This window comes from Theropithecus gelada, chromosome 6 (assembly GCF_003255815.1).
Source record: "Theropithecus gelada isolate Dixy chromosome 6, Tgel_1.0, whole genome shotgun sequence".
Classification (NCBI taxonomy): domain Eukaryota; kingdom Metazoa; phylum Chordata; class Mammalia; order Primates; family Cercopithecidae; genus Theropithecus; species Theropithecus gelada.
This window is the reverse complement of record NC_037673.1, coordinates 145101790-145122477: the sequence shown is the minus strand read 5'-3', so window position 1 is coordinate 145122477 and position 20688 is coordinate 145101790. Positions and strand designations below refer to the sequence as shown.

General features: G+C 39.1%; 1 protein-coding gene across 3 annotated transcripts in view; it reads left to right on the top strand.

Annotated features, from left to right (window-relative positions):
- The window catches only part of HTR4 (5-hydroxytryptamine receptor 4), a 161873-nt gene that overhangs the window by 6582 nt on the left and 134603 nt on the right, over window positions 1-20688 (top strand). For 2 of the 3 annotated variants that reach the window (XM_025388280.1, XM_025388278.1), the window contains exon 2: window positions 11843-11915. In XM_025388280.1, the coding sequence (XP_025244065.1) occupies window positions 11890-11915 (26 nt within the window). In that variant the 5' untranslated portion in view covers window positions 11843-11889. Of the gene's footprint in view, window positions 1-11363; window positions 11916-20688 lie in introns of those variants that run through there. The other variant, XM_025388279.1, reaches the window with a different exon arrangement.

Below are 20688 nucleotides of genomic sequence, written 5' to 3'. Positions count from 1 at the left end.
TTTTTTTTTTTTTTTTTTTTTTTTAGGGGGGGATTTTTTTTTTTTTTTTTTTTTTTTTTTTTTTTTTTGAGACGGAGTCTGGCTCTATCACCCAGGCTGGAGTGCAGTGGCGCGATCTCGGCTCACTGCAAGCTCCGCCTCCCGGGTTTACGCCATTCTCCTGCCTCAGCCTCCCAGGTAGCTGGAACTACAGGCGCCCGCCACCACGCCCGGCTAGTTTTTTGTATTTTTTAGTAGAGACGGGGTTTCACCGTGTTAGCCAGGATGGTCTCGATCTCCTGACCTCGTGATCCGCCCGTCTCAGCCTCCCAAAGTGCTGGGATTACAGGCTTGAGCCACCGCGCCCGGCCTTGTTGTTTCTTATTCTTACTTTTATGTTGGGGAAACAAACCAAGACAGGTGACATGACCAGTCCAAGGTCACTCATGAGGTGGTAATTGGGCTGGTACTTAACACTGGCAGTCTGAATCTCCAAAGCACCTTCTTTTTTGTTTTGTTTTGTTTTCGAGACGGAGTCTTGCTCTGTCAACGAGGCTGGAGTGCAGTGGCGCAATCTCAGCTCACTGAAACCTTAGCCTCCTGGGTTAAAGTGATTCTCCTGCTTCAGCCTCCCGAGTAGCTGGGACTACAGACATGCATCATCACGCCTGACTAATTTCTGTACTTTTTTTTTTTTTTTTGAGACGGAGTCTCACTCTGTTGCCCAGGCTGGAGTGCAGTGGTGCAATCTCGCTCACTGCAAGCTCCGCCTCCTGGGTTCACGCCATTTTCCTGCCTCGGCCTCCCGAGTAGCTGGGACTACAGGCGCCTGCCACCACGCCCGGCTAATTTTTTGTATCTTTAGTAGAGATGGGGTTTCACCGTGTTAGTCAAGATGGTCTCGATCTCCTGACCTCATGATCCGCCCACCTCGGCCAATTTCTGTACTTTTAGTAGAGATAGGGTTTCACCATGTTGGCCAGGCTGGTCTCGAACTCCTGACCTCAGGTGATCCACTAGCCTCGGCCTCCCAAAGTGCTGGGATTACAGGCATGAGACACCGAGCCCAGCCCTAACCACCTTATTAACCACCAAACAGCTTTGTCTCCCCTGTAAGGGGAGAGGGAAAGACTCACTAAAGTTCAGGTAGTGGCAGGGCAATGTCCAGTGCCCAGGTCATCTGATTCTCAAGCTCCCATAATTTCCATTACATTGAGCCACAAAAAATAGTCCACCTTCCAAGTAGTAGTGTTTCTTTGCTCCCCCAGAGATCAGCAGTTTTGGTATTTTACAATCTACCTTACATCTCTGGAAAATCTGATTTTTGACACAGATGATTTCATAAAATGAATGCACTCTTTCTTCCTTCTCAACGTTTCAAAATGGTTTATGAAAATGACAGACTGAGAAATTATCATTTTGGATAACTTTTTGCAATGTTCAGAGGACTTTCACATAAGGTATCTTATTTGAACTTCATGAATAGTAGTGGATCTATAAGACAGATGGGCTGGATATCTTAACCACACTGAACAGCTATAAACCTGGGGCAAAGTGAGGAGCTCAAAGTCACATGATGCCAAGAGCAAAATTGAGCCTTAGTTAAAAACATATTGTCTTTCAAGTGCTGGTAGACATTCTGGAAGCTTTGAGAAGCTAAATAAATAATAGTAAATTAAGCTGGGAGAGCTGAGATAGGGGATCATTGAGATCTGGGTTTGTGTGCGTGTGTGTGTGGGATAACTTACTGGTTAAAACTCTGGGCTCTGGAGTCACTGTCTGGAATTGCTTTGGGTGGCTCCTCTTTCCTATGCCTCAGTTTCTTCATCTGTGAAATGAGAATAATTGCAGAATCTCCTGATAGTGTGAAGTGAAGGTGAATGAGGTAATACAGGTGAAGGGTTAGGTTCTTGGTCTGTTATAAAAATGTGCCATTGCTCTTCTTCTGCTTCTTCCCCAGGAGCCCTTTCTTCTGTGTTAAACGGACCCCTCTAAAGTCTATGGGTATAATTTTATTTTTTGTTCCAGGGGTTGGTTTAGAAACTCTTGGTAGGAGATTGTTGACAGCAGCCTTTGGGGAGGTGACATTTTATTAGTCTAGGAAAAATGTAGATTTTGCTCAAGCATTTTCATCTAAGAGGCTGTAAATAGCCTACGTCTTTTGAGATTGCACTGGCATGTTTAATTGGATATGATCATTAGCACATGATATCTGAAATGGAGAATTCTGTATAAATGGTTTCCTAATCCAGGAGGTTCAGAAGAAATAGCATAGAGCAAGGACAGCAGAGGTAAACATGCCTGCAGAAACCTTTCTCTTGGCACGCAGAGCAAATACTATAATCCAGGTGTCTCAGCCAATGAGGCATTTAAACAGATACAGAAAACTCATTAAAGAGGATTTCAGAAGGGTATACTCACCTGGACAGATTGCACTCCATCCTTGCAGTGTCTCCTGAACTGCTCTCCAGGAATCATCTTCATCAGAATCACGGGGGCATTTATGATTCAAAAATGCTTTGAGGCAGGGCGCGGTGGCTCACGCCTGTAATCCCAGCACTTTGGGAGGCCAAGGCGGGCAGATCACGAGGTCAGGAGATCGAGACCATCCTGGCTAACACGGTGAAACCCTGTCTCTACTGAAAATACGAAACAATTAGCGGGGCGAGGTGGCGGGCGCCTGTAATCCCAGCTACTCGGGAGGCTGAGGCAGGAGAATGGCGTGAACCTGGGAGGTAGAGCTTGCAGTGAGCCGAGATCCGGCCACTGCACTCCTGCCTGGGCGACAGAGCGAGACTCCATCTTAAAAAAAAAAAAAAAATGCTTTGAATGTGGCAGTGCCTGAACCTACAGTTTTCTGTGTGATTTTTAGATATAGTAATGTTTGAGAACCACTGCTGTCAACAGCATAGTTCTGTAACACTCAAAATACTAGTCGTAAAGAGTTAATTTAGATGAAATGCAAATTTTGATTTGACCTGCTCCCAATTCCAGACCTCTGAAATCAGTAATGACAAGACCTTTTGGGCCTTTTCAAGCTCAGCCTTCAGAGGCTTATCCTATATAGAAGAGGAATAATTTCTGTAGCCACATCCCAAAGTAGGGGAGATGGGCCACTAGGTGCACAGCTGCCTTTGTGAAGAAGCAGAGTAAGAAATATCTACCCAGAAATTATTGGGACACAGGAAAGGCGGAATCCACCTTATTACAACAGCTGGCTAACATCATACTGTGAACTCACTGAGCACCTGCTTTATAAGTGTTCATTTTCTATTTTTAAATTTTGCATCAACCTTGTGAGGTTGTTGGTATGTTTATCCCCATTATACAGATGAGGCTGCTGAGGCTATGAAAAGTCAAGTAATTTGCCCAACATCATATTGGTAATTAATAGAACTAGGACAGATTCCAGGGTTGTGGTTTGAATCAGGGGTTGGCAACCTATCTATCCCACTGCCTGTTTTTGTATGGCTTGCAAGCTAAAAAATAAATGTTTACGTTTTTAAATTGTTCAAAAAAATCAAAAGAAGAATAATATTTTATGACAAGTGTAAATTATGTAAAATTCAAATTTTTACGTCCATTTATTTAGTTTTATTGGAACACAGCTATGTCCATCATTTATGTATTGTTAATGGCTGTTTTCATACTACACAGCAGAGTTGAGTAGTTGTGACAGTGACCTTATGCTCTTGACAGCCTAAAATACTTGGTAAATAGCCATTTACAGGGGAAAAAAAGAGCCAACTCCCACTTTAAACCATTATGCCAGCATTTCTCAAACTTCAGTCGTTTGAGTTTTACTCCTTCGTGATTCTTGCCACCTTTTCATACCATCTGGAACATTAACTGTGTAACATTTTTCTTTAGATCAATTAATTTTCCTTAAATAAATTTATTTTATAAGGAAACAAAATTGAAAAGTGAAAACCAGTACCAACTGCAAGAAATAGAAGATAACTGTACAAACAAATACAATATACCAAGAACAATGTATTCATATTATATTTCAGCTAAATAGCTGGAACAGACAATGTTGGTGTTGCGTCATTTCCCTGTAGATCCCCTGACCATTTCTCTGTAAGCCGTCAGACTTCCAATGATGAACCTGCAACATTTTTGGAGGGCTGCTCTCAGTCTACTGGAATCCCCTTTGCACACAAGCACAATAAATTGGAGGTGCCTGAGAATCCAAGTTCCACTTTGGATAGCTCTAACCAACAAATCGTGGGTGCAGGAGTATCCACACCCCACCATCCTACCCGCTTGTCTGGGAGAATTCTGAGGCATATGTTTTACACCATTTCCCAAAGCTTCCCTGTGAGATTAAGCTTCAGTGGCTTAATAACACACATTTTATTGACTGTGCCTTATTCCGTTTTTTGTATTATTATCCCATATCTGTGTACTGGCACCTGCCAAATTAGTAATGTGTATTTAGTCCTTATCAAGAGTTCCGCTTCTTGGGGTCCCAACTAAGACAATAGTGTTTCCAGAAAAAAAAACTTGTGAGTCTGAGACCTATTCTTCCTTTAAAAAGAGAGATTAGGAAATAACAGGAGGGTTTTCATAGATAAACTAGCACCCATTTGAATCCTTTAAATCAACATAAACAGTAACTAAAATAGAAAATTAAAAGGGAGCACGTTTTTTTTGCCATACGATCTGATGAGTACTTAATGCTCTAGATACCTACTGCCTAAGACCATATCCTTTCTCCAGTGGGATGTGAACCACACTTGAAGAACTGCTGTTTTGCCATGGTGGTTCTCAAAGAGTGGTCCCTGAACCACCAGCAGCAGTAATATCTGTGAATCTGTTAAAATGTAGATTATCCATTCTAAATCTACTACATCAGAAACTTGGGGGTAAGTTCCAGCCTTTGTATTTTTACAAGCCTCCAGGTGATTCTTATGCATGCCTAAATTTGAGAACCATTGCTCTACAATAAACAGCCTCTTAGTTCTGTTCTTGTTGCATTCCTGGATTTCCTCAGAATTCAGAATCATCCAAGATTTGTTTATTTCCCTCAAACGTGACTATCTGATGGCTTTCTGGCCTCTAAGCCTCCTACTGAGGTGGATCCTTTCACTTGTCAAGGCACACGGTCAATAATTGGACAGCACTGATGATTGAAATGAATTACCTCACAATGAGTCTCAAACTCCTCATGAGCCTTGCACCCATTTCTCCTCTGGAGCCACAAAGACAAGGCTAATTATTCCTTCTCTAATTATTGACTAGGACTTTCAGACTATGCCATGCCATTTATTCTCAGATGCTTGCTGATCATATACTATATCTCTTTTCTCATAGCATTTGTGGTCAAATAGCAAGTGAAATGTTAATCAAGTGATTCCAAAAGCACATGAATTAATGACTGAATCGTCTCTTTTTTTCCCATGAAATTTCCAGATTCACACTTAATTGGTCCTGTTTTCTTGGGATCTCATTGTATTCTTTGGGGGAAAAAAAATCTCTGCCTTTGGGGAAAAAATCCCCTGATTTCTAGAAACACTAGATATATCCCATTCAGCACAACATGAAATGGAAGTGTATGTTACCCCTTTATTTTTCCTGTAATCCATTCCTCTTAACAAGAGGTAGATTGGGTATGCCTTTTAAATATCCTTTCATTGGCTAAGGGCTGTTTTATGTAATAGTTTTTTCACAAAGGTGCTAAACTTACCAGCTGTGATATGTTTATTTACCCAGCTGAGAAATGTGTGTTTACTTTGAAAAAAGTTAAAAACATTTTGCATCCTAATGGTACTTATCAGTATAGGTGTCTTTCAATTATAACAGAATTGGTGTCCGTATTGGATATTCAGTTATGCAAATGAAATGGCTAGAAACTTTTAATTTAGGACTAAATCTTTCTAAATGACTTAGTTCAAATGACATTTTTACTACCAGCATGTGAAACACAGGCTTCTTTTTTTTTTTTTTAATTGTTTGTACACATTTTCACCTGTACACTGCAATTTAGATCTGTAGATAAACAATGTGATTTTTCGTGAGGGACTAATTTATAGGCAGAAATTCTTTTAAAGAGAATGTATCAGCTGATTAAGATGTAAAAAATTGCCAGGACAGCATCCTATAAATTCTGAATGTTTCCCAGAAAACAAAATCCAAGTAAATAGCCGAGAAGAGGATTCTTTTCTTCCATTTAGTGAGAGTATTTTCTTTGCTGCAAGTGTTCAGATGATTCGATAATTTTTTTCATACTGAAGGTCAAGAGAGTTTGGAGTACTAGGAAATCATGATCATGATGGAATTTGTAAGACTCTTTGTGAGTTGCTTGCTTGTGTGATCCTGATGGGATTGTGTGTTTTAGTGCATATGGCAGGTAGTAGGGTATAGCAGTGAGGTGACAAAGCCAACAACAAGCCTTTGTATAGGTAATTCTTATCCAATATCTGGCCTTACACATTTCTCTTACTCTTATTCTACCTAAGGAACCTATTTGAGACATTCTACAAATTTCCTGTAACTTTAGAGAAGTTCTAATTACTTGACATTTCTCCCGTGGGTTCATCCTCTGCCCCGTTCCGTTCTGCAACTGGGAAAATTGAGATCATGAATAGTGAACAGACTTGCTTAAGAATAAGACAGTAGCAGTGTCACTTGGAGGACCTAGGTCCAGTGACTTCCCCTCCAGTGGGCCATAATCAATTATTCCATTATGTCAGGCTCCCACCCTTGATTTGGCTCTTAACATAATAATGTTTTACTTACTCCTGACACTTGTCCTGAAAGAAGAGTAATGGGATATGTCCTTTGATGTAGAAATTTAACAAATGAAATTTGTTACTCTATGAAGAATATGAAGGCATACTCTATGAAGAAACATGGTCAATCCAAGCATAGTTATGCATGAATATCCATCCATGCAACCAAAACCAGAGAAAACAGAATAAAGCGGAGAAAAGCAAGGTGAGGTTACGACATATCTCCAGGTTTGCAGATGTTGGCACTGTACCAAACTACATCGATATTTCATTCCAATAGGTGGGGACTATTCACATGTGAACCCTGTGCTCACACTTCTTATAACAGAGATGCAACTACACACCTTCTGTTAACCATTAACGACTGTTCCACAGCAATATTTCAGAGAACTCTGAATCAAAAACAAGGGTAAAGATGGGATGCACTTACCTTTGGGGCTTGCCCTTAAAACTTGTAAAGCCAGAAAACCAAGGGTTGGAATGGTATTGAGTGGCATAAATAAGGTAAGCTCTTCCTCCTCCTCCTAGTATTATAAGGAAAAATCAGATTCTGAATATATCCATCAAGAAAAAGAAGCTTAAGGGAATCTGATGGAGTTACATGTTGCTGCAATTTTACTTTTATGATGGATAAAATGTTTTAAGTAATTCCAGTGGTTTGAGCTTGTCAAGCTTGGTCTTGAGAGACTATTGAGACATGCATTTGTACCTCACATGGTAGAAGGGTTTGCTTGACTCCTTGCCCATCCCTTTTCCAGAACTTGCCATGATCTTTTTCCGATGATCTAGGACAGTCTCTCCGAAGCAGATTAGTATGGAGGGTATCATTTCTGGTCCCTTAGCCCAGATGGTAGGGTACAGCGTGACTGTCATTATAACACACTCACACCCCCACACACATACACACCAGGTCTTAATGGATTTGAATTGGCAGAATTTTTAGAAGTGACACAACTTGTACCTGAGCATAGGAGATGCTCTGAGTTGATTGTATTTTTAATTAGCTAGGCAGTGTTTTGTGAAGAAGCCAGAAATATAAGTATTCAAGATAAAAACACTGGTTCCTTCCACATCCCCCTCACCCTATGCAATCTTCCCAGCAAGAGATGTTCCTATAATCATGGCTGTGATTAATTCTCCCTGGTGAGCCCTGCAGAAAATAGTCGGGCATAATCAATTAATCAAATTAGGATAGGTACTAATCATGAACTCCTCCTTCCTCTGTTCCTTTTTCTCTAACAAAATGCATGCTATCTCACTGGTTTGTTAAAAGGCAATCATTTTAAATTTGCTCATTGGGTTTCAGTGCAAAAAATGTAACAATGTATACGCTATGAATATATAAGATTTTCCTTGTGTTGTAACATTTCCATATGCAGTTTTAATGATATAAACTTTAGGTTTTCACGTCTTTTAAAGCTGCAACTACCCAGCTTTTCTTCCCTTTAATCTGTAAAACAATACAATATTGATTTTATTGTATATTACTCAGCATTCATTTGCTTGCTGGCTGAAACTGGCTTAAGGAGGGAAAAAGAATTTGTTGGCTCTAGTAATTAGGACATTCAAGTGTAAAATTTTCTTAAGACACTGCTGGAAGCCTCAAATTATGTAGTCAGGACACTGGCATTCCCTGTATTGCAGCCCTGCCTTCCTTTGGTTTAGTTTTCTTCTCAGACAGCCTCCTCCCATGGGGTGGCAATGATGGCCACCAACAGCTTCGAACTGTCTGACAACACCAGAGGAAAGATAGGCTCTTTCTAGCAAAAATTCTAGGCCTTGCTTTCCCTGGTCCAGCCAGTAAGCTAAGGGATTCTTGTTGCCAGGAATGGATGATTCTGATTGACCAGCCCTGCTTATGTGTTCATCACTGGAGCTAGGTATTAGAGGAGAGAAGGGTTGGTTCCAGTAAGGAAAATCAAGACATTATTCTCAGAGAAAGATGAAATAGATGGATGGACAGCAGAAAATTACGGTAAATGTTCACTTTCATCAGGATACTCTCTTGCTCCAGTGGGAGGACATATAATAAGATGACAAGAATGATGTAAGCTAAAGCTCAAGTTTTGGAATTCATAGCCCTGAATTCTATTCCCAGATTGGTCAAGTGCTGCTGTGTATGACTTCAGCAATTCAGTTAACCTCTCTGACCCTCAGCTTCTTCATCTATAGGATGGAGGTTGGACTTAGAGGTTGGACTCAAAAGTTGGAGGAGGAGAAAAAGGGCAATGTCTGGCACTTATTAACACATTGTAAAGGGTAACTAATTAAGATATAACACTTTTGCTATTCTTTAAATTACAATATTGTATTCTGGGATGGTCCCCTTCCTCTTAGTGTGGAAGTCAAAAACTCCTAAGCCTCAGTTTTCTCATTTGCAAAACTAATGAACCACTTAGTTGACTCAATAAATATCTACGATGAGGATGCAATATACCAGGCAATTCTCTAGGGCACTGAGGATGTCACAGTGATCAAGACAGTGTCCTATGCCCTCTTGAAATGTATATTCTAGTGAGCAAGACAGATCACAAATAAAGAAGCAATTGACTATATATGTATATACTGAGAAGGAAAAATAGAACAGAGAAAGAGGATAGACATTTTTAGAAAATGGGGTGTGAAATTGTAGTTAGGTGTTGAGAGAAGACCTGTCTGAGGAAGTGATATTTGAGCGGCACCCCTGAGGAAGTGAGAGAGTAATCTACATGGTCACATTCCAGGGAAAAGAGACAAAGTGAAAAGGCCCCGAGGTGGGAACCTACAATTATGGCCCAGGAAAGCAGTAAAACCAGTGAGTTGCTGGGCAGGGAAGGGGAGGGGCATGGCTACAGTTGAGTTTGGAGAAGAGTGGGGGCCAGACCATGTAAGGTCTGGTTAGTTATGATAAGGAATTTGGATTGTATTCTAAGCATGATAGGAAGCCACTAGAATTTTATGCAAGCAAAAAATGACCTGACTTACATTTTAAAAATATCATTCTGTCAGGAGACAGATTGGAGATGTGGGTGAGTATTTCAGAGAAAGAAATTGGGGGCTTGGCCCCAGGTGTTGGGTCCAGAGGTGATGAGAAGGGTCAGGTGTAGGAATAATTTTCTTTCTTTCTTTTACTTTTTTTCTTTCATTCTTTTTTCTTGAGACAGGGTCTCACTTTGTCACCCAGGCTGGAGTGCAGTAGCATGATCTTGGCTCACAGCAGCCTCAATCTCCTGGGCTTAGGTGATCCTTCCACCTCAGCCCCCCAGGTAGCTGGGGCTACAGGCATATGTCACCACGCCCAGCTAATTTTTTGTAGAGACGGGGTTTTGCCATGTTGCCCAGGCTGGTCTCAAACTCCTGGGCTCAAGCGATCCGCTCACCTAGGCCTCCCAAAGTGTTAGGATTATAGGCATGAGCCACCACCCCCGGCCAGGAATCATCAGAATGAGTTTGCTGATGGTTTGGTCTTAGGGTATGAGAAGAAGTTTTTTTGGTCTGAATCACTGGGTAGATGGTGGGCCATTTACTGAGATGGAGAACGCTGGGAGAGAGCAGGTTTTTGTGTTGGAGATGAGAAAGGAAGAGTTTAGGTTGAAATGCTTTATAATCATCCATCTTGAGATGCTGGATGGTCACTGTCTATGTCTGGGAAAGTCTCAAAGTAGGGATACAATTTTGGGAGTCTACAGTGAATAGTATTGTAATTGTACGGCATTTTCAGCTACCAGATGGATGCGATCATCTCAGGAAACATTTTAGATAGATGAGGAAAGAGAATTGAACCCCATCACTTCAATAGTTAGGGCTTTGTACTTGTATATTTCCAGCAAAATATTATTCTACATTCAAAATATAAAACAGATAGATGTGGACCGAGCTACTTTGCTTCAGATTAGGGGAGGGGGCTCAGATTCCTGCAGGTGGAGCCTTCCCCATGTCTGCTCCAGGCCCAGAAATGACCATGGGGGCTCCTGTTAAGTTTAGAGGATCTAAGAAACAAACATTGGAAAACACTGAGAGTCAAGGTCCTTTCCAGATCTTGTGATCTGCCATTCTCTTCCTGGCTGCCAGCCACATCTGTTTAGCTCACCCTGGCCAAGGTGTCCAAGGGTCCAGGCTGAGTTTCGTGGTTCTGTTATGTAGATAAACAGATTTCAAGTTTCCTCTTGGTAAGATTCAATTAGAAAACTAGCAAACACAACTATAGACTATCAGAGCTAAGAGTTAACTCAGAGATTATTTTTTTCCAATCTCTTCTCTTTACTGAGAAGTGAATGATGCTGCTCAGAAGAAAAAGAAACGTGCTCATGGTGACCCTGGAAGAGACAGCTGGGTCCTGCCCCTACACTCACTGATTCATCATGCTGTGGAACAGATGTGAGGAAGATATAAAAATTCTTTGCAAAAATGGAACTGAACAATCAGTTAAGAGGGTTGATTTTGTGGAGATCAGTGAATGCCCATCCATTAAAGAGTATGAGGTCTTCTGAGGGTCTGTGATAGAGGAACTTTGGTAATTCAAAGTTAACTCTTTTTCAATTGGGAATTCTTAGCCTGGGGTTCCTGGATGGGCCTGGGATTCCTGGATTCCTGAGTTCAAGGAACCATGGACTGTCTAGAAATTGTGCATGTGTGTGCATGTATATCTATTTTTTTCTAGGCAGACAGTTCTCAAGAGTTTACTAGATTCTCAAAAGAATCTGTGATTTCCTACCCTTAAAATGGTTTAAACCTTTTTTCTTTTCTTTGAAAATCCTCACAGGAACAAAATGACTGGCGATTTTGGGCAATATACTATTTTAAGCATAAGAATGTAGCTGCCTATCTTCACTAGTTACTATCCTAACGCAGATCATAAAAATAAGCCACGTTTCTGGGAAGAACAAAAATAACAATAATTGGAGCAAAAAGAAGCACCCATATGTTTTAATCACCAAGCAATCAGTAGGATGTAAAGAAACCTTTTGTGACACTCAGCTGTTCCATACGTCCATATGCCAAAAGCTTTTTGCTTTAGTACTATTTATTAAATATTTCTACAAAACAAGTCTTAATAGGAAGCAATAATTACTTGACTTTTTTAAAACAAGGACTTCTATTTTTCAATGGTACTTTCTTTTTTAACATCTTTTTCACTTCCCCCATTTTAGGACCCTGTGGGCACCGAAATCCGACTCACTCATGCTTATTTCCTGTAATGGACAAATTTGATGCTAATGTGAGGTATGTTACCTTTCTGTACGTACTGTGTTGTAAATTGTGAACATTTCTGCTATGAAGTCTTTAAAAATCTGTTGTTTTAGAGTTATAAAGTTAACGGATGTGGATTTTCTTTGATGTTTCATATATAATCATGTTCATGGTACTGTTTGATTATTAGTGTTTTGGCATTTCTATTTAAATGAAAAATGTAATATGGCTGTAAATATTTCCAACTTCCTATATTAAAAGTCTACATTATGGAGATGGTGTTTGAAAATAGATATTCATCTCTGTAATAGGAAGAAAGATGTATTTAAGTAGGGGTAAAAATAGCTTAAGAATATCTATCTGTACATCTAAACTTGAGACAAATTCAAGTTGCTTTTTATAGCAGGTCTAGTTTGTCCACTTCTTTTCTCAACTAGGTTATTATATTATGTGACATAATGGTTGCATGGTATAGTTACATAAAGCTAAATGGTTTTCTTTAGTTCTGATTTGTTTTCCTGTAATTTTCTGCAAACCTTGGAGATGAAATAATAATCCGACTCCTAGAGAAGATTTTCTTTTAGAAAAGACTTGCTTTATTTGGCACAATCAAATAGTACAAAGAAAAGTGTATTCAATAAGGCCTAAATGTTATGAATTGGCATTTGAGACTGAGAATTATTCATAGATATCAGTAGCTGGAATACATCCTAAAAAATACATTCTTTCTGTAATCACAGGAACTGTTTTTCATTCACTTGAGACCTCTAGAAAAATATATTTCAGGTATATATCAGGGGCCTTGTGCCTCTGTGTTTGACATAGTAGGAAACTATCACAAAAGGAACTGTCAAATATCTTGACAGAAACTCTAGTGTAATATGACTTGAGTTGCCACGATGTACTATCACCCCAACCAGGGAATTCCTTGAGGGTAGAATGTGTTTCATGATCCCTGGCAAAATCCCTGGTACATGGTGGGTATTTAACAAAGAGATGTTGATCAGTTTGTCATTGTTGTAATATATATATTTCAAACAAGGTTATGTTCTAATACATATAGATATGCAAAAAGGCTGTATTTTTAGCAATAAAACATTTTACACTCTCAATAAAAGTGTGTGGACTTTGTTATTTCCCAGATGTACTGACTTGGTTCAGAGTCTTAGGACTTTAACATAGATTATTTAGGCTGGTGCCAGACCTGGTGCCAGGTCTTTAATTTTCCTCTAAAAGTTTGTGAAATTCTTTGCCCAGAGAAAGCAGAGTGAAATGCAGAGAATCTCAATTTTATTTTTATTAATGAAAAAGCCAGAGTGAGCAATGTCAATGGTGACACATTATAAAATTGTTTTAAATTTCCGACACTGTATCAAACTGGATCAGTTGGTCAAAATGTACTTTTGGGGGAATAATTCAGATATTATGATCTGTAATATTTCTAGCTTTTAAACATTTATTTATAGCAGCATTAGATTCTAAGAGCAGAACACAATTTGATTAAATGGACATTAGCCATTCTTCTGGGTGCTGTGGAACAATAGTACAGGATACGAGATGATATCATGCCCCAGAATCTTGTCTCTGGACCATCCTCTCTGTCAGTTTTCTAACCAGATCCCATCAACATATGTTCCTCCTCACCCACTCCCCCCTCTATCCACAATATTAATAACAGGCAAATGCCACAGACTTTCCACTCATGTCCTCTCCGTACAGCCTCTGAATGTCCATAATAAAAGATTATATGGCTGACATTTACCAAATTGTGATGCATGAATTGTTAGGAATACATAATGAATTTAGGTGGTATACCAACAGTATTTTTATTTTAAAATTAAATGCTTATTTTGAGGTTACCTCCTGAGGATGAGTAATACTATTCTGCCACTTAAAATAGTGAAAAATATTTCCTTACATGATTAATTTATTTAAAACGAAATGTCAGTTTCTTTTTAAAAATATGCATTTTTATATTAATTAATAAAGGACTGTTAAAAAAATCACAAGGGCTTTACGCAAATGACTAAAGTCTAGACACCCATGTTCTAGGTGTAATTAGCAAGGGTAAATTTTGTCATTTTAAAAGCATGAACCAGAAATTCTTCTTTGGTAAGGGATGTCCCCACTTGGAAAAGTGCCTACATAAGGTGAAACCGAAAAGTCTGGATTTTTAGCCCAGGAAAAGAATCCTTTTACTTGCTCTGAAGATAGAAGAAAATGAATGGAAAAGGGAGGAGTTTGGAGGAGAGATGATTCAGAAAGGGAGAATCTGGGCTCTGTTTGGGAAGGGGCAAAACATTAGTTGTAGGGGACTTTGAGAGTACAGTTGCATAACTTTTTGTTTTTTTCTTAAATGGGGTATGTGCGCTGACTTCTCCAAGGACCCAGTCCTTCAGGAAAATTTTCTAGTTTGGATATGAATTAGTGTTGAACGTTTCTTTTGTTGAATGTGTGAGCTCAGCATGGGGTAGAAACTGGTATTATCCCATTTAATTTTTAACACAGTCCTACAAGATACATATCCTTATTATCCCTATTTTACAATGTGTGTCAACTAAGACTCAAGGAGGTTAAATAACTTTCTCAAGGTCATAAAACTGCATTGCTTTCTCTTATATGATAAATATTTTATTTCAATACGTATGTGCATGTGAATGTGCGTATGTGGGTCTATGTATACATTGCTGAGATGTCTGACATTCCTGTGTTGGTAAATGTGGTTCGGAAGAGAGGATGCCCATGTGAGATAGGACACCCAAAAGGAACAGGATGGCAGGAGATTATAAATGCCCTAGGGAGATTTCAGAAATCTGAAAGAAGGCTTTACACTTCCACAAGCTGTAGAATGGAGGGACTCCAGTCAATTTTCCCCAGATGTCAAGAGACAGAGAGGTCCTAGTTGACATTTTCTATTAAATAAAATGTCTTACAGTTAAGTATTTTGTCCGGCCATACTGATCACTTCATTTTTTGTTTGTTTGGCGTCATTTAATTGAGTTTTCTAATTCAGCTTGATCCTTGCTACAATGTGTCTGTCAGCATCCTTGACTAAAAACATCAGAAACTAACTCTGGCCAACATAATCAAAGGTAATTTGGGAGTAGTTACAGTGTACAAGCTCAAAGAACTACTTTGAAAAATGCTGGAGGACCAGGATTAGACATAAAAAAGAACTTTGGGAGTTCCAGGAAAGTTAGAAAATGGAATCATGGCCAACTACAGGAAGAAGTTGTCAGTAGATTGCCTTTATTTCTTTACTATAAAATAATTAAGCACCTACACTTTGTGTCAGAAAGAGGGAGACAATTTCCTGGGCTTAAGGATCTCATAGTGTAGCTAGACGACAATCACTGAACTAAAGTATTTAATATGATGATAATAGAATACTAATAGCAAGATATATACAATGAGCTATGTTCTCTGTGAACTACAAGGTAAGACTAAAGAAAAGTCATACTAGGTCTTGATTTTAGCAATATGAGAAGCATTATAAGCCATTTCCTCTGAAGAGCCTCCATGGCAGAGAAAGCAGTTGATGCCTGATGGATTGAATCATGATGAAAACCTGGCAGTGAATCAGGCCCTAGTTGGGAAGGCAAGTTCCTGATGAGTCCTGTCCCTTGCTAAATAGTGTCAGCCAACTTAGCAGTCAACAGGCAGCCTCTTTCCAGACAATCTGACACCCACCTGATCTGTTTTATTGGTCTGTGTTTTCCTCCTCAAGGCTCCAGAGGAGGCAGCTGCATTTTTTTTTTTTTTTTTTTGTTGTTGAAGGGTTGAAGGAAGAGAAATGGAAACACTGGCTTTGGTGATTTTGCAGCAGATAGCCTGTGGAACATCTTTGGCTTACATTTGGGGTATGAGCCTTGCTGGTGCCTTACCCTGCTTAATTCAGCCCTGAAACACTTAATGTCTGACTTTAGAGACAGCCATGCTTTTGATGTTGTTTAACTACCAGATTCTCCCCGCTGACGTGGTTTTCCTCAGTCCAAGTGTGATCCCTAAATGCTGCTCAGGTTTCTGTCTTTTGCCTTGCTGTTTATTGCAATTTGAAAGTTTCTGCTTTCTAAGAAATTTTTTCAATCAATTTTTTTTTTAAGTTCCAGAGAGTACAATGTTCCGGCAGGAGATAAACAGGTGAAGGAAAGTCCATATGTATATAAACTTGCACTTTGAGGTTTCTCAAGATAATGCCTCCAGACTTGGAGCAGAGAAAAAGTTCCTTTTATACCTTAGTTCTTTTTAACTGTAGCTTCCTTCTACCCTTGACTCACCTCCCTGCCCCATGAGCTCTTTACCCTCTTGCTTCACTGCCCCTGTAGTCCCTGGGGTTTCTTCCTTCTTTAATAAGAACAACCTCATTTAAGGATCTGCTTCTTCTCTACAAAGTAACTGTTGTGCTTTCTTATTAATGTTTCTCATTAGCAACCAAAAAAAGCATCTTATAGGATTATGAATCATAAAAATGGTAGCATTTTCCGCCCTTTGCTAGGGTTTCTAGGAAACTGAGAGACAAATTTGTAATCACCATGAATAAGTGTAGAAGATCTCTAGGTATATACAATGGCTCTAACATGCCTTTACTATATTTTCCAACCCTTTTGATCCTTCATCTTGTTTCCTTTGTGTTTTAAATAATGTATTGATCATTCTTGTAAACCACTATAAGTATGTAAAGGAAGAAGGAGGAAAGGGAGAAAGAAATCCAAGAAGGAAGCATTTTCCAGGGAAAGAATCTTTCTTTTTGATTCCTTTGGTAGGCTTGATGCCAGGTACTAGGGAGCCACTAAATATTTTTTAACTGAAGATCAAACTGGCAAGCTTTTATACACAAACAGAAAATCTAAGTAAATACCAAAAGCTGAATAATTTATATAAAATACATCATCTTTATATAAAAGCAGTCACCTGCTATACACAGGCGACAACATTAATTAAAAACCATAACAAAAGTGAGTAGTTGACTTCAAATTAATTACCTAGTTGCCTTAGTTCTGTAATGACACCAAGTTGCAATTTATTACTTTAGATCAAGAAATTAAATTTATTGGATATCAATATAACTACAAGAATGAATTGAGATTTTCCAATCTTACCAAACAGAAAAAGATAGAAATTTTTTAAATAGGAAAGTCGATTTGGGGTTTGATTAGTACTGGTAAAAATACATGTTATGGTTCACTAAAGTCTGAAATGAAATGGTAATTTTTAATGCTGAATATTCTAAAGCCTTGAAATAGTTTATAGAATTTAAAAAATCAATGTGTGTTAGTGGTTTGCCCTAAAGACTCATCGATGTGAATTGATGTGGAACTGGAGTTAATTCATGTTTGTAACCTGGCAGTCAGAACTGTGAACATGTGCAACTTCAAGGCAATTAGATGTTTTGCAGGAAATCTCTCTTCAGGCTCTGAAATGGTGACATTCATTAGCATATAAGGAGAAAGTGAGTGGGTACCATTTAAGAGGGGTTATTTTTATGTTGCTTTAGAAATGTAAATGAGAATAATACTCAACTTCATTGCTTGACTGACAAAATGGTGATTATTCAGTTAGTACTTTGATTAGATCAGGAGCACAGTGAATAGGAGCTGGAACCCATCGCGTGTTGAAAACCCCGTGCCACCTGGAGTTACAGGGGACCTCAAGCTAGAGGCATCACGAACTACCAGAAGGAAGAAGACACATTTATATTTTGAAAGCAATGGTCTCTTGCAATGTGTGAAATTTTCTGGTTGTGGAATTAAGCTAGGAATCTTCTACAAATATGAGATCCTAGACATCTTCTGAAGTGCTCCTAACACAACTTCAACTACCAACACCATGGGATGCTGGAAAAGTAGGGTTTACGGAAACAGAATAATATGAGTTCAACTCTTGACTTTCCCACTTACTCAAGGCTGTATGACCTTGAAGAATTTATGTAATCTCTCTAAGCCTTAGTTTTGGCATCTGAAAATGGGATTTTTCTTAAGATTATAGGTAATCTTCAGAAAAACATAGGTAAAACTCTTAACATAGTATTTTGCACATAGTCTGCATAGAGTAAATGATAAATGTGTCTTTAGTCATCACAAGTATCATGACAGGTAGGTATTTATTACCCAAAAACTGATACTTAATTACTATATGCTATAAGTTTTCTTGATTGTTTAAATTTAGTATCCATTTATTTACCTGGCTGACCTTAATGATCAGTTATTAAATTGTTTGAATATTTATCCCTGACTGTGCCCATTCTTTGGGAACAAAGGCTCCCAAAGGTGACAGAAAACCTTCAATGTTGGAGCTAGTTAAGTGGCTTAGTTGGAATAAAACCACTGGTCTTCTATACCTATTTAGCACCATTTTCTCTTTACTCTGCAGCTTCCGTGGACTTGGTCACAGTTCTGTTTGGGAACTGGAGGATCTAGGTTAAGATCCTGTGTCTCTTTGACTCCTGGTCTTGTGCTGGATTCCATACAGCCAGCTCTCCTTTATATGCAACCAATCCCTTGATTGGTGACCCCTGTTTATAAGAAAATACCCCTGACTTATTTCTTTCTGCTATTATATTTGTCAGTGTCCAGGCAGGAAAATGGAAACTGTTGTACATATTTTAAGCAAATGGAGATTTAGTGCAGGTCACAGAGCTCTGTGGCAGAGCAGGGAGAAGGAGATGTTAACCAGAGGCCAAGAAGCCTCCTGATCCTCCTTGCTGTTGCGGGTCTGCTGGAGGCACCGCCATTGCCACACTTCTGGAACCATTTGCTGTTGCTCTTACTGCTTAAAGCATCTCCAAATACAGAAGAAAAATACTCCTCTTTCTCACCTCATCACCCGAATTTCCATCTTGAGTCTCTCATTTGGAAAACATAATCAGAAGCCAGTCGGCAAGAAAGACTGAAAAATATAGTTTTCAGGCTTCTGGCTCTCATTGATTGATATATGTGCATAAAAACTGTGGCAAATAGCAGATATAGCTTCCCCACTATATAAGCTTGGTTTCTTCTGGAACTTACTACTGTGAAGCCTGCTTCATCCAGCTTCTGAAACCTGAGGGTGCAGATGTGACTGCATTCATATAAGCATCTGAATCTCAAGCTGCTTGACTGCAGGAAGCTCAGTCTTTTTTGCAGTTTACCTTGTCCACCTGTTTTGGAGAATTTGATTATTACTGAAAGGGGTGCTCCCAAGTGTCCTGACTTTGTTTTGCTTGCCAAGCTGAACCTCTGTAGCCTCCAGCTCTATCAGTTCCACTGAGGCATATTTTGAATTGCAGCCTATTAAACGAGCAGTCTGTGGGCCTCAAAGCTTCCCCCTGGACTTTAGTAAAGCAGAAGCTCCTTCATAATGAAAATCCACATCATTTCACCTGTGAAGTGAGAAGAGGATGCCTTCCATGTCATACTTGATCGAAGTGGCTCCCATACTCAAATTGCTTGAGATAGAAGTATTTCAGAAGCAAGCATTGCAGCATTTCAAATTCTCAGACCTAATCTTCTTCCCTGGAACACACAGAGGGTTATGTTATGATGAATTTTAGTATCAACAGTTACATGTTCTCAGAATTATTATTGACCTGCATCATTCTGGGTCTGTTGCTTAGTCAACCCTGGTGTGTCTGGCTTCTTTTCTTATGACACCTTGTTATTCCTCCCTACAGTTTGCTTCTTTTATTACCAATCTTTATTTAAATGTCACATTTTAATGAGAATTTTTAGATACTTTATTAGGACCTGTGCAAATCAGTGGATGCAAATAGCTTGGCAAGGGTAGAGATACTGCCTAATAAAAAAAAATTACAAGATCTTTATGACTCTCAGTTTAAGCCCAGTCAGAATTTCTTCTACACCTAATAGGATTACAGCATGGTCTAGATGGAAGGGTCACCTGGATTCCTGTAAAACTGTGTCTTTTTGTCCCACTTTACAAGCACAGGCTGTGATGAGATTCAAGAAATGTGATTAAGGCTGTGAATTATTTACAACTTCTTAAAAGTTCCTTTCCATAATTTGGAGCCTTGCCTATGACTTGCAGCTTCTTGCACTCCTACAAAGTACAGTATACAAAAGATATAAAAAGAGTTTCAGAGAGGTTAAGTGATTTTTCCTCAGCCTACACAGCTAATAAGTGATTAACCTGAAACTAAAATCCAAGTCTTTGCTTCCAAAATCACTGCTTTTTTCAAATTATCTCCTAACTCTCCAAAGATAAACTATCTCCTAAGGTATATATAATTTAGATTAAAATGTTACTCAACCATGACCAAATCTATGAAAATGGATTTGGACAATAAAAGGAAAATATCAAATCACTGTTGCTTGATGCTTTGAACATTTGACAAGAAGGGCTTGCTGTGGTTCAGACATTTCTCCAAACATGTGACCTATATGATCTCACTGATAGTGGCCCCAGCATTACATATGAAGTAACCGAGGCAGAGAAGAATCATTATTTTGCCCGAAGTCACATTTCTAGAAAGAGGCGAAGCTAGCATTTTCACCCAAAGTTGTGTGATATCAGAGCATATCCTTTGAACTTCAATGGTTTGCTTTTCTAAAGATTTCTGTGTGGCAGAGGGTCTACCATTTGACATTTTAGACTTGGGTTCTCAAACTAAAGGCCTAGCTGATAAGTTTATTTGGTCTGTCCAGGGTTTTAAAAATGGATTAAAACCCTTTTAGGGAAGCTGGGCACTCTCCAATTTACCAGAGTCATAACTGTGAGTACCTATTGTCTGAAAGGAAGCCATCTTGAACTATCACATTACCTTTCACAGCCACAGCGCACAGTTGTTCAGTGTGCAGTCTGCCTGCCCGGC